The sequence below is a fragment of the Adiantum capillus-veneris genome, chromosome 6, assembly GCF_014529385.1.
Source record: "Adiantum capillus-veneris isolate H3 chromosome 6, ASM1452938v2, whole genome shotgun sequence".
NCBI classification, from domain to species: domain Eukaryota; kingdom Viridiplantae; phylum Streptophyta; class Polypodiopsida; order Polypodiales; family Pteridaceae; genus Adiantum; species Adiantum capillus-veneris.
The window spans coordinates 160,649,729-160,663,490 of record NC_140936.1 but is presented as its reverse complement, the minus strand read 5'-3'; the positions used below and the strand labels follow the sequence as shown (position 1 = coordinate 160,663,490).

The 13,762-nt window shown below is 45.0% G+C and overlaps 1 protein-coding gene across 1 annotated transcript in view; it reads left to right on the top strand.

Moving 5' to 3' along the window:
* The window catches only part of EBS3 (Alg9-like mannosyltransferase family), a 78,148-nt gene extending 65,024 nt beyond the window's left edge, over window positions 1-13,124 (top strand). The window contains exons 6-10 of the mRNA XM_086515044.1: window positions 11,823-11,937; window positions 12,064-12,196; window positions 12,284-12,480; window positions 12,569-12,661; window positions 12,734-13,124. Of these exons, the coding sequence (XP_086371170.1) occupies window positions 11,823-11,937; window positions 12,064-12,196; window positions 12,284-12,480; window positions 12,569-12,661; window positions 12,734-12,871 (676 nt within the window). The 3' untranslated portion in view covers window positions 12,872-13,124. The remainder of the gene's footprint in view (window positions 1-11,822; window positions 11,938-12,063; window positions 12,197-12,283; window positions 12,481-12,568; window positions 12,662-12,733) is intronic.
* The last annotated feature ends 638 nt before the right edge of the window (window positions 13,125-13,762 follow it).

Below are 13,762 nucleotides of genomic sequence, written 5' to 3'. Positions count from 1 at the left end.
TGTGTGAGAAAGTAGCGAAGACTTTGATGATCTGTCTTGATAATAAAATCAGCTCCTAATAGATAGTGTTTCCAAATGGAAAGAGCATGAATTACTGCCGTTAGCTCTTTCTCGTATATGGAGACATGCAACTCTGCATCTTTAAGGCGCCGACTTTCATAGGCTATCGCGTGACCCTCTTGGTTCAAAACTGCTCCTACACAATCTCCAGATGCATCGCAGTATACCTCGAAAGGTTTGCGAAGATCAGGGACGGTGAGAACAGGTCCGTGACTGAGTAGATACTTAAGCTTTTCGAAAGCTTGTTTTTGTCCAGACCCCCAATGGAATGGAATCCGCTTCTTTGTCAGGTCATGGAGGGGACCTGCTATCGCGGCAAAAGCTCGAATGAAACGCCGATAATAAGAACAAAGGCCGAGGAAACTTCGTACATCATGTACTGTAGTTGGCGTAGGCCATTCTACAACTGCTTGAATCTTATCAGGGTCCATTCTCACCTGATTGTGAGACACTATATGGCCCAAATAGTGGATTTCTTTTAAAAAGAATTCACTCTTCTTAGCATTCACAAATAATTTGTGTTTGCGTAATTCTTCAAACACTAAGGCGAGATGCTTATAGTGTTCGTCTTCCGACTCTGAGAAGATTAAGACATCATCAAAGAAAACGCTTGTAAAACTTCTATATGAGTGGAAGATTCTATCCATCATTCTGTTGAATGTAGCTGGTGCATTAGTGAGTCCAAAAGGCATCACTAAGAATTCATACAACCCGAAGGTTGTTCTAAATGAAGTCTTATGCACATCCTGAGGAGCTATGCGGATTTGATGATAACCGCTCTTCAAGTCTATACGACTAAAGACACTGGCTCCTTGTAACTTATCAAGAATGTCGTCAATCCGAGGAATTGGAAATCGATTCTTGATTGTGATCTTGTTTAGAGATCTATAGTCTATGCACATGCGGAATGTGCCATCCTTTTTCTGTACTAGCAAGACAGGTGAACAATATGGAGAAGTACTAGGCCTTATTAAGCCCTTCTCCAAAAGTTCGTTAACCTGCTTGAGAATTTCCTCTTGCTGCATTAGACTAACTGGATAAGGGGGCTGATTTGGAGGAGAACTCCCTGGGATCAAATCAATGGTATGATCCTCAGGTCGCGAAGGTGGGAGTTCATTTGGAAGTTCATCTGCAAAACAATCTTTATATCTTTCTATTAACTTAAGTTTTTTTTGCTCTAAAGAGGAAGAAAGTTGTGAAACAGACACATCTCTCTCTTGCAAAAATCAAGTACGCTGAAACACACTTTTTCATTTCTTTCTTGATGGCAATGTGGTTGGCGATAGGAATACGCCAATCACCTGCATCTGCAAGTACAAGATACTCCTTTCCTTTATGAGCAAAAGATAAGGTTTTCTGAACATAGTCAGGAATGGGATGCATCTTGTAGTGCCAAGGCATTCCCAAGATAACATCGCATCCTTCAAGTGAAGCTAGTAAGAAAGACTCTTGATCCTTGTAGTCGTCGACCTTTAGATTCAACTTCCCTATGATTGGAGTAGAGTTTGAGTTCTGCCCTTTGAAAGCAGATTGCGCTTGAATAGAGACTCCCAAACGATTGGGCTGCAAGTTCAGGTCGTCAGCTAGCTTGGTAGAGATGAAGTTGTCTGTGCTACCAGGGTCAAACAAAATAAGAGCCCGCTGGTTGTTGATACTACCCCATGCTTTGAGAAGAGCTCTTTCTTTTCCATCCTTGGTTTTATTTCCCTGTACATCTGGGATTGCATTGGAAGAGGGTGGTTTTGGAGGTTTGGTAGGACAGTCACCCTTCATATGACCAACTTGTCCGCACTTGAAGCATCTTCCTTCACTAATGTATGTTCGCAACTCAGCAGGAGAGAGATATCTCCCTTTCTTGGGCTGATTTGGCTTTGCTTCTGCTTCGGAGGCGGTTCTTTTCTTCTTTGAGAAGAAGTAGAAGAGGTAGAGCCTTCTGCTTAGCATGGTAAGTGCTTTGCTCCATCTTCCTGGGAGTACCCTTGTCATGTATTCCATCAGCTATGCGGGCTGATTCCATAAGTATCTGCAAGTTACCTCGAGGGTAAAGCTTCATAGCCTTTTGCAAGGCTTCATGCAAACCTGCTTCAAACTTGCGCATCTTCTCCGAATCGTCAATCTTCTTGAATGGAGTGACTTTCAAGAGAACGTCCCAAAACCTATCCACATAGCGTGGAACGGTTTCGTTCTCTGACTGTGAAAGTCGATCCCATTCTTTCTTTACCTCTTCCTCATAGTCTGGAGGAAGGAACTGTGCGTAGAACTCCTTCTTGAAAGCGGTCCAATCTTGGGGTTTGCGATCTTCCAGGATAAGGGTTAACCACCAATTGTTGGCGGTGCCTTTCAGGTACAAACTAACATGGCGAAGCTTGGATCTTTCTTTAAAATTCCCTTCAGCAAATGCAACTTCAAATTGGCGGATGAAAGCCAAAGCTTTGTCATTATCACGCCGTCCATTGTAGGTGTCGAATTTCACATCTTTATCTCCCGACTTGAATGTTTTCTGCCTGTGGTGCTTCTTCTTATGGTGCTCCTTCTTTCGATGCTTAGACTCCTTGGGGACAGGAGTCCTTTCCCTTGAATGTACTTCTTGCTGCGACGGATCGTCGAGAAACATGTCTTCCGGAGAAACTATGTCTTCCAGATCCTTCATGAAAGAGAACTGAGGGGAATCAGGGGGATCCTGCTCTTGAACTTTTGGATTAAACCGCACATGACGTTCTGGAGATTTCTTCTGCCTCTCGTGCATGCAGGAAGTTCCAATCAAAGGATCTTTTCTTGGTTGTGGTGCCTGTGGGTTCTGCGGGATTTGTCCTGACCCCATCGGCATTTTCTCCTTCCCTTTTTCAAGAGTATGGAGAATCTTTTGGACTTCTGGATGGGAGAGAGCTTTCTGCAACTCTTCCACCTGCTATTGAAGGAGAGAGAACTCTATCTCGCGTCCTCCCATTTCTGCAGTCTGCCAAGAGTCGTCAATCCCTTCAGGAAGAGAGAGAGGACCTTGCTCTGATACCACTGTCACAAAAAACACGGAAGCGTAAACTGACGTTTAATTGCACTTCAAATACTCAAGAGAATTAGAGGGAGCGAGAAAACTTGACACTTCATTGGGGACTAGAAGATGGGCTGGTCCCCCCTCCATAAAGAGAATATCTTTATTACTAAGGGAGAATCTTTACAAGCACAGGAACGGGGCATACGCCCGTCCTCTATTCTTTCTTCTGTTCTGTTCTGACTACTGACTGAGAAAGTGTTTCCACTTTCTTACGGCTTAGGGGATTTCCCCTCTTCTGCGAGACTGGTTGGAAGCTCTCGAAAAGAGAGTCTATCTTCCGAAACAGCTCATCGGAAGCTCTCACAGAGGAGAGCCCATCTTCCGTTATGTGTTGCCTTCATGCTCATTCTTTCATGCATCGAACAGAAAAGAGAAACAAGCAAAATGCACACGCACATGCTTGCTGTAATTTTCTGCACATAACCTGAAATTCTTACCTGTGCGCACCCCTACGCCGAAACAGAGGTCTTCTTCGCGATGGAATCGCGCCAAACTTGATGTAGACTTAGGATAAGGAGAGAGAAGACAATTTCTATGGCTGATCTGCTGAAAACAGCCCTAATCGAGGTGATTAGGGGCTGAAAACAGAGAATTTCAGCAGCCGCACTCTGCTAAGTGAGCGTCTACGGCAGCTTATCGCGATGAAACTTCACCAGAAGGTGTCTATGACTGTGAGATCCCTTGTTCTTGACAATGGGAGCACAAGGCTACCACATATGTCGCAAGGGGCTGCTCTCAAGCTTCAATGGAGGGCTCCACCGCGTAGAGCACGCTCACATTAGGGGGGGGTAGGTGCACTGCCAGCCCTGAAAATGGGGGAGGGGGGCTCCTAAATAGCCATCAGGGAGAGGGGGCGCTAGGAAGAGAGAGAGGGTGAGAGTGAGAGTGAGAGAGAGTTAGTTTGCATTGGTAAGTTTGCCACTTGGCACACTTACTTTAAAAACTTAAAAACCATTCAACTTTTGACTTTAAAAACTTTTAGCTCATTAATAAAAAATGTGCAACTAACTAACAACTGCTACCAATGATTCTTTTATGAGAACACCAAAGGTCTGCCGGCGCAATGCCGCACGGGCACTGCACCGCCTTTACCTGTTCACACTTGTCCGGCCGCCCGCCCGGGCACGGATGGTTAAATTTAATTTCACGAAACTTACCCTAAGGCTTTATTAGCTTTATTAGCCTTAGGGTCACTGTTCTAAGGACCCCATCTCATTCATGTGCTTGTACTGACGCGCGTATTTTTCTGAGCCTAAAATCTGAGGCTACTGCTTACCCCTTTCTGAAGACCCGATTTCCCAATCACTAGGGCTTCAGGGTAATTTCTGCTAAGGTCCCTCTGAGGTGTTCTAGCCCGCATTTAGGCTCACTTGAGGCCTTAGAACTGCTAGGTCTATTCTGGTGTGCACACAACTAATTAGATAATTCTTTTCTCGTAAATAAATTAATTATTTACAAAGTCTGACTTAGTTACAGTGTCCCTTGCTTTTATAGTTTTATGAGTGCTTTATTCCCTCTTATAATTCGTGAGTTTAGACTATTCTGAACTTATGAAGGTATATAACTGCTTTTCATGGCCAAGGGCCTTCAAGAATATGAGCGCTCATTCTCTACCACTCTTCTGGGTGAAGGTGCACAACGCGAGTACTGGCATTGTACTGAGTTCAAGCAATATAAAGAAATACTGAAAGGGGCGCCAAGGTTTGGGGCTAGTGCTCTCTCGGCTACTCTCCATCTCTTGTGTCGTGCATCTTTTTCAGGTTCATTGTTATTTGAAGTGCTTAAAGTTGTTTAGTCTACTCTTTTCCATTGGCACGTGGTGCCCATCTCATGACAATAGAAGAATACATTCAAGACCTCTTGCAAGTATACATATAATACAAAGCACGAAGCTTCTCTGCCCTTAATACAAAGGCTCCACGAACAGAAAAAGATGGCTAAGTGTGTGTCTCTCTATGAAGAAACATCTCTATAGAAACATGAAAACAACCATCTGTCATATACTTGATTAATATCTCACACCCCCGTGCAAACTTCAAACCTGATTAACCAACCTCTTCACCAAGCGTGTGACCAAATTCTTCAAAAACCCTCTTGGCTACAGACGCTGATGCCACTCTCTTCGAGGTTATATGCAGTCAATCCTTCTTATTGTCGTGTACCTTGATCGCTAGATATTGTGTAACCTGTGTGTTGTTTTCCCTAAACCAGTTTCCCGATCGCAACTAAAACCTGGTGCTCATGTACTGCTCTTACTAGCTCATTTTTCAGCTTTCAAATGAGAAGACTTTCTCTTTGTTCCTATTATTGATAGAATTGGCTCTCTCTCTCTCTCTCTCTCTCTCTCTCTCTCTCTCTCTCTCTCTCTCTCACTCATATTTGCAAGGACCTGACCCAATTGGACACTAGGAGGACATGGATAGAGCCGACACAAGAGTTGGGCACGAAGATGGCTCCTATAGAGAGCATCTTCTCCAACTAACAGGGGATGGGTTTGTGATTCGACCTAGCTATGTGGATACACATAGCTGGATACACATGAGATACATATTTATCTCATGGGTTACGGTGTGCCATTTGTTAGATCCAGACATCTTCACAACAGCTTGAGATTGATAGTGGTAGATTCAAAGGGATACCAACAGCTAGCAGGATATGCGGCCTATGCCATACAGAGCCAGAGACGGAGATGCATTATATATGTCAATGCAGAGTGTATTACGAAATATGGACTTGCTTCCATTGTCTATTTGGAGAAGGCTTAAGACCCTTCTCCAGAGTTAGGACCAGAGATGTCTTGGATTGTATCTGTCACCAGCGTGTGACTACTATCTATCCTTTTTGTTGATTTCTTTCTTATTATTTATTTACTTTCACTTTTTGGAAACACCCCTTGGGAAATCTAACTGCCCTACATTGCATAGCTAGTGTGGAACTGTCTAGAGGGAGTCCAGGCCTGAGGGCAAGAGAGCACTAAGGTTGGACAAAGACTATGGTTAGCCAAAGTGGGGTCATTGACTAGCCAAACTGGAATCCTTTGCTACAGAGGCTACACTTCAGTTTTGGGTGTGGCTGCAGTGTACAAAGGGGGTCAAGTGACCTAGAAAGATACAATGGCAGCATCTCCTGAAATTTAGGGAACTGCTATTTTGGGACCTGAAAATGTGTTTGCGTCATTACTTCCGGAATGACAAGGGGAACATTTTCTTACTCTGCCGTGAAGTCAACTGGGCAACTGGTTGGGAGATTTTTAGGCGGCAACCCCGAACGGGAAAATGCTTGTAAATGCGCCAAGTGGCACATTCTGGTGCACTTTCCTCATGCAAGAGAAGGTGGCGCTGAATTTGAAGGGGAAAGAGGCTCATTTGTAGATTTTGTCACAGGTTAAGAGCTATGGAGTGCTTCCTTTCCCTCTTATGTACAGTGCGGTGCCAGGAGTGATGCCCTGCACGCTACGCACTGCCCTCTCTCTCTCTCTCCCCCCTATGGCAGTATGTTATGCCCCTCTAGTGGGCTTTTCAATTGACCAATGTACAGTTGTGTGGGTTCATGCGCGATTGCCGAGGCAAGAGCCTCTTGCACAGGTACTGGATTAGCTAGCGGCTAATCCCCCTTAGGTACAAGTGGATTCGGAGAGGTTTCACGCCAGAAATCTCGTCCGATTCAAAGGGCAAGTAGCCCTACAGGTGCGGGAGCTCGAGGACTTGCTACGGACACGACCGGCACGCGAAACGGAGCCCGAAAGAGTAAATTACAGCCTGCTGTGTATTTTTGCAGGTTTAGGGTTTTGGCCCTAAACGGTCCCTAATACCCCCAGGAGGTTCGGGGACGCGAGGGGACCACTGTACAGGTGATCTGGCGCATTTTCGGCGCTGAAAACAGAGAATTCAGCGTGCTGCAAATTCTCGCCAGGTTTTGCAAAGTGCCCGTATGCGTCAGGAAAGTCATTCAATGCGTGGGAATACTGACTGTGAAGGGTCCTGGTACAGTTATGTTGTCGAAATCGGACCGGAACAGTTGGAATTCAGCCAAGATGGTGCGGGGCAGCTTGTAGGGAACCACAACGTCAATTCACTCTTTTAAACAATAAAGAAATACCGAAAGGGGCGCCTAAGTTAGGGGCCAATCTGGTTTCGGTCCACTCATACAAGTGCAATCTAGCAGCCTGTATCCCTCTCCCCTCTGTTGTGTCTTGAAAGTACAGGTAAAGTGGGCGACAAATTAAATGGGTGAAAGCAAATAAGGTTTAAGTCTAGAGTCTACCGTCCTTTTTGGATTGAACAGGCCGGTTACATGGTTCCCTCGCCGGGATTAAATCACTTTTTCCCATAGAAGTGAGCCTTGGTCGGGTTGGGCTTGAAGACACAAGGGATCATAGACCAGACACAGGGAATTGCAATTATGGCTGACAAACCAGATGATGATGTGACTGAAGAGGTTTCCTCTTCACAGGGTCAACAGACACATGAAGTGGGTGATTCTTCAAGACCACCACAGACGGATGATGATATATTCAGGACCCAGTTGGCTACTGCTGTGGCTATGTTCACACAAGTAATGCAGAACCCGAGGTTTTTAGCCATTCTGCAACCTCCTCTTCCGTCTCAGCAAGTTGGGTCACTGGATCATATTCAAAAGCCTGTTAAAGCTCGAGCACAGGTGATTTATACTACACAGTCAATGGAAACACTTGTACACTTGACGGAGAACATGCAGTCTCCACAACCTGTGTCTAAGGTGCAAGAACAGGTGGCTGAGATGCCAATCTTTCAAGATGTACCAGTTCAGTCCACCACCTTTCAGCAGCCTATAGCTGGTTCTAATGGGCAGGGAAGCAACCTACAGGCTATGCAACAGGTCTTCCCACCACCTTCAGTACACCCTGGCATGGTTGGTCATGCACCTGGAAATCAGTTTTACACGCCAGGAACAGTGTTCGGGGGTGCTCAAACGATGATGCCTAACCCCATGTATGGTGTCACGGGCATGCTACCAGGGTTTCAAAGCACTCACGGCCAATTTGGGATGCCACAGGCAAATTTTGGTAAGGCTAGAATTACAAATCAACAGCCAAATATGGCATTTCCAGGTCAACTTAATTGCGGTCAGGGAACACAAACGAACCCTAACAGTGTTCCCATGTTTCAGTCACTTCCATATGACAATTTAACGCCGCTGGAGAGGCCAACTCCGTACAAAGAAGGTGGCAAAGGTGTGACATTCACGACCTTAACAGGGTTTGATGACAAGAAGAAGGCTCTCTCATTCCTCCAGCAGTTTGACAAGGCCTATGCAGGGGGAAATTTTACAGAGGCTTCAAAGGTCCGCAAGGCGGCCACTTTCTTGACAGGGAATGTGGGACAATGGTGGACAACTTTATTGTTGCAAGGGCAAGCTCCGTCCACATGGATTTACTTCAAGTAGATTTTTGCAGCAGCATGGTTATCTGATGAGTTTGAAGCAGATGTCATGACAGAATGGCACGAGCTTAATGTTGCCACTTACAAGAATCTGGATGACTATAATCGGAAGTTTTGGAAAGCTCTACTTCCAGTAACTTCCTATAGGTTTGTGCCATTGACAGAACAGATTGAAAAATATTGTTGTGGCCTACTCAAAGGATTGAGAAAGTACTGAAAGAAGACCAAAGTCACTACTTTGACGCAGCTCATCGAGGTAGGAAACACTGGCAATGGTTTGCTCAAGGGAGAAGATTGTGAATTCGATACTGGCGTCAAGGAAGGATCAGCTAAGAAAAATTCAGCAAAGAAGTATGTTCCCAAGGAGGTTCCTAAAGTGACTCAGGAGCCAGCCAACGCAGGGAAAGACAAAGCTACGGCTGAATCAGAAAAGGGACCAAGGAAGAAATGGAAAAGACGTTTTCCTCGCAAGTCGGAAGAGCAAAAGGTCCTGAGGTCAGAGAACAAATGCTTCATTTGTGAGCAGCTTGGCCACATTGCTTACAATTGTTCTACAAAGAAAAGGCCAGTTGATTCTGAAGATAAGGAGAACAGGAAAGGAAAGAAGCCCATGGCTGGTCTAGTGCCAGATATGGTGGGCGACAAGCCAAATTCAGATGCAAGTGAGCTTTGCAGAGCATGGGGAAAGGTCAAGGATCAAACAATGCTTATCTTCTTTGATCCAGGTGCCAAAGCCAACTTCATTTCCCCAGAATTGGCTTCAAAGTTGGGAATCAGACCTGAAGAGATGGGGTATACAGCAGAGGCAGGTTTGGCATGTCTTGGCCATACAGAGGCTGTGACACCCATCATCGGAAAGTTGCGCCTACATATCCAGTCCTATGTAGATGCTGAAGTGTGGAACTGCATAGCTAGTGTGGAACTGTCTAGAGGGAGTCCAGGCCTGAGGGCAAGAGAGCACTAAGGTTGGACAAAGACTATGGTTAGCCAAAGTGGGGTCATTGACTAGCCAAACTGGAATCCTTTGCTACAGAGGCTACATTTCAGTTTTGTGTGTGGCTGTAATGTACAAAGGGGGTCAGATGACCTAGAAAGATACAATGGCAGCATCTCTTGAAATTTAGGGAACTGCTATTTTGGGACCTGAAAATGTGTTTGCGTCATTACCTCCGGAATGACAAGGGGAACATTTTCTTACTCTGCCGTGAAGTCAACTGGGCAACCGGTTGGGAGATTTTTAGGCGGCAACCCCGAAATGGGAAAATGCTTGTAAATGCGCCAAGTGGCACATTCTGGTGCACTTTCCTCATGCAAGAGAAGGTGGCGCTGAATTTGAAGGGGAAAGAGGCTCATTTGTAGATTTTGTCACAGGTTAAGAGCTATGGAGTGCTTCCTTTCCCTCTAATGTACAGTGCGGTTCCAGGAGTGATTCCCTGCACGCTACGCACTGCCCTCTCTCTCCCCTATGGCAGTATGTTATGCCCCTCTAGTGGGCTTTTCAATTGACCAATGTACAGTTGTGTGGGTTCATGCGCGATTGCAGAGGCAAGAGCCTCTTGCACAGGTACCGGATTAGCTAGCGGCTAATCCCCCTTAGGTACAAGTGGATTCAGAGAGGTTTCACGCCAGAAATCTCGTCCGATTCAAAGGGCAAGTAGCCCTACAGGTGCGGGAGCTCGAGGACTTGCTACGGATGCGACTGGCACACGAAACAGAGCCCGAAACAGTAAATTACAGCCTGCTGTGTATTTTTGCAGGTTTAGGGTTTTGGCCCTAAACGGTCCCTAATACCCCCAGGAGGTTCGGGGACGCGAGGGGACCGTTGTACAGGTGATCTGGCGCATTTTCGGGGCACAAAACAGAGAAATTCTCGCCAGGTTTTGCAAAGTGCCCGTATGCGTCGGGAAAGTCATTCAATGCGTGGGAATACTGACTGTGAAGGGTCCTAGTACAGTTATGCTGCCGAAATCGGGCCGGAACAGTTGGAATTCAGCCAAGTTTGTGCAGGGCAGCTTGTAGGGAACCACAACGTTTATTCCCTGTTTTAAACAATAAAGAAATACCGAAAGGGGCGCCTAAGTCAGGGGCCAATCTGGTGTCGGTCTACTCATACAAGTGCAATCTAGCAGCTTGTATCCCTCTCCCCTTTGTTGTGTCCTTAAAGTACAGGTAAAGTGGGCCACAAATTAAATGGGTGAAAGCAAATAAGGTTTAAGTCTAGAGTCTACCGCCCTTTTTGGATTGAACAGGCCGGTTACAGTATCTACTTAAGGTACACAGACATTGAGATGGTTTAGTGAGGAGATCTGGAGAGAGACAACCCCACAGACAGATTATTGATTTCTTCACACCAAACTCTGGACAAATAGAGGAACAACCACCACTGCAAAGCTCAGCTCATACTCACACCCGCGGTACTCTCATTGACCTAGCATTGGAGCTAGGGAGATCGAGACTCCCACAACTAAGGGGAGGAGCTTCATAGCATTGACGAAGACTACAACAGAGGATTCGAGCCATACTATCTCAACATCTAGAGTACATATGAGGATGGATTCGTCACCCATTGTATCTCTCTCTTGTATTGGGCACCCATTGTATCAGTGATTACACATACCCCACACAGTTCCAGCTAGTAGCAAGTTTCTCTTTTTTTTTTTTGGTACTCGACATGGTATCAGATTCACCAGTTTGTAACGAATTGGTCTCTCAGTTCACCTTGGCCTTTTGAAGACATTAATATACCATTTCATTTCATTTCTCCACTTTACCTTAGCCTAGACGCTCATCTCTGCCTTTTTCAGCGTTGTCCTCTGTCGCTCCTCTCCTTTTTTGTCACTGCCTTTTGGCATTTTTTTTGAATTTCTTAGGTATTTCACGTGAATCGCTATTAGACAATCAAGGTAAAGAATTCCTAGTTCATAATGTTGTACACAAGGGATACAGTAGGAACTATTAACATGTGCATTTTTTATTCCTCTGTTATTTCATTGTGGAGGATGTACTTTATCGTGCATCCTTGTTGGGAACACTTTCTAGTAGCTACAGGGATGGCCACTTTGCAGTTGAAGGGCAGCTGGGCTTGGAAAAGCATCTGTGGACATGGGTGATACTTATTCTGAATTCCTACATGCATGTGCTAGTTAGTGCATGTGGGTTTTATTATTTAAGCTCCGCTTTCACCGAAGTTCTCTCATGGTCCGGTGCATAAGTTGAAGTCAATCAAACCATTAATGAATTGAGTGTAATTATTGTTCAGATGGTTTTTCAAGCTTGTCCTCTTAATGCAGGTTCTTGTATCCTGTGTATACGTTGATATGCTTGGCAGCAGCGGCTACTATTGAGATGATTCCTGAAATGGCTTTCCGAGGCAAACGGCGCTCCCAAGATTCTACTCTTTTCACGGTTGGAAGCCTTATTTGGCTTTTATCTGCAAAAAATCTTCTGTGAGAAACTCCACTGATTGTTTAGTAATTATCGGAGGGGTAAATGTGTTTCCTGGAGAGCTAACATAAGCTGATGTCCTCTCAGGCACTGAAGATTTTCAGACCTGTGATACTGGGGATCATTTTGGTAATTTCATATAGCAGAACAACTTCCTTGTTGAATGGGTATTCTGCACCCATGAAAGTACTGAATTATCTGCCCCCAGCAACTCAAAACGGTAGCTGAAGAGGATTCCTTTGAGTCTGCTATAAACACAAACTCTAAGTGAAAAGTACTAAGTGTAAGTGTACATTTTCTTTTGCAGATACTATAGTTTGCATTGGCAGTGAATGGCACCGGTTTCCTTCATCTTTTTTTTTGCCATCCCCTTCATACAAAGTCGGATGGCTTGATGATGGCTTTAATGGGCTTTTACCAATGCCTTTCAATGCCTCTATTGGTGGAACTGCAGCAGCCCCTCCTTATTTCAACAAACTTAATAAGGCTTCTGTTGAGCAGTTTGTATGTAATTTCAATGTTGACCAGCCAAATTTCTCATTGTCACTGCACTTAGTTTTAGTGTTCTCTTAACCATTATTTTTCTCGACAGATGACAAATGAAGATGCGTGCAATTATTTACTGGAGTTGGATCTGCATCGTGAAGGAATGCAACTTAGAGGGAGTAACAGAACCTTGTGGGAGGTAGAGTGATTACTTTTTCTATCGTTTTTATTGCCAAGGTTACGTCACTGAGGAATGTGACTGGACTTCTAGGTGATTGTGGAGCTTCCTTTTCTAGACAACGAGAGATCACCAGCCATTCAACGTGCTTTCTTTTTCCCGTGGTCTTGGCAATCTGCAAATAAATTTGGGACTTACAGGCTCTTGAAGAAGAAGCAAGCTGGGTTCTAATGTTGTGAAATGAGATCCATTCGAGCATGGAAAGGATCCTGAAGTTTTATTTATCTTGAAAGCCTGCAATGTTAGCATTTACTGCAGCCAATCGAAGAGTATCACACAGAAATAAAATATGCTGAAACCCCAAGCCACAAAAACTGTTTCCTGCGGTTGGTAACGGTGCTTTCATATTATGACGTGGCGAATGTAACAAATTTTGGTTTTTGGAGTGTTTATTGAAGTGATGTCATTTTTGGTTCGGCCTTAATTATCACATGTTCATTCACTCTACTTTTCCATGTCATCTTATGTTTTGTATGTCTATGTGTTTGATGGCTTGAAAACCTTGTTTGTAGCAAGGGCAGTTGGCAATGTCAAATTTCGAGTGGCAAGTGGGTCTTTACTTCAGAGCTGAGTAGTTCATGCGATAAAGGATACATTTTTTTTCTTTTCCGAGAAAAAGATCCTTCTATTAGTTAATAAAACTGCCCATAGGGCGACAACCACGTCTACTAGAGACAACCATAAGGGGAGACTCTCCCAATGAAAAAACAGCATATGTATAATGAGGGCTAAATCAGGAGATGGGAGGAGGGAAAAACCACACAGGTGGACGGTAGTGCCATCTGAGCTCACCTCGGACCATGGTGAAGAAAGGTCCAGGGCGCCAGAGTCTAAGGAACGCATCCCGGCATGCGGTCGGAGCTGCCCTGAAGTCTCTTGAACTGTCCCTTGAGAGTATGGATCAACTCCAGCCAAAAATCTCGAACAGTCTTAGTTGGTGGCACAAGGCGAGCCTCGAAGATGCGGAAGCAGCGGGCCCGCCAAATGAACCAGAGTGTCAGGCCACAGACGAGCTCCCAACACACCTCTCTCTCATTGCACCACTCCTGTGGAGTAAGCTCT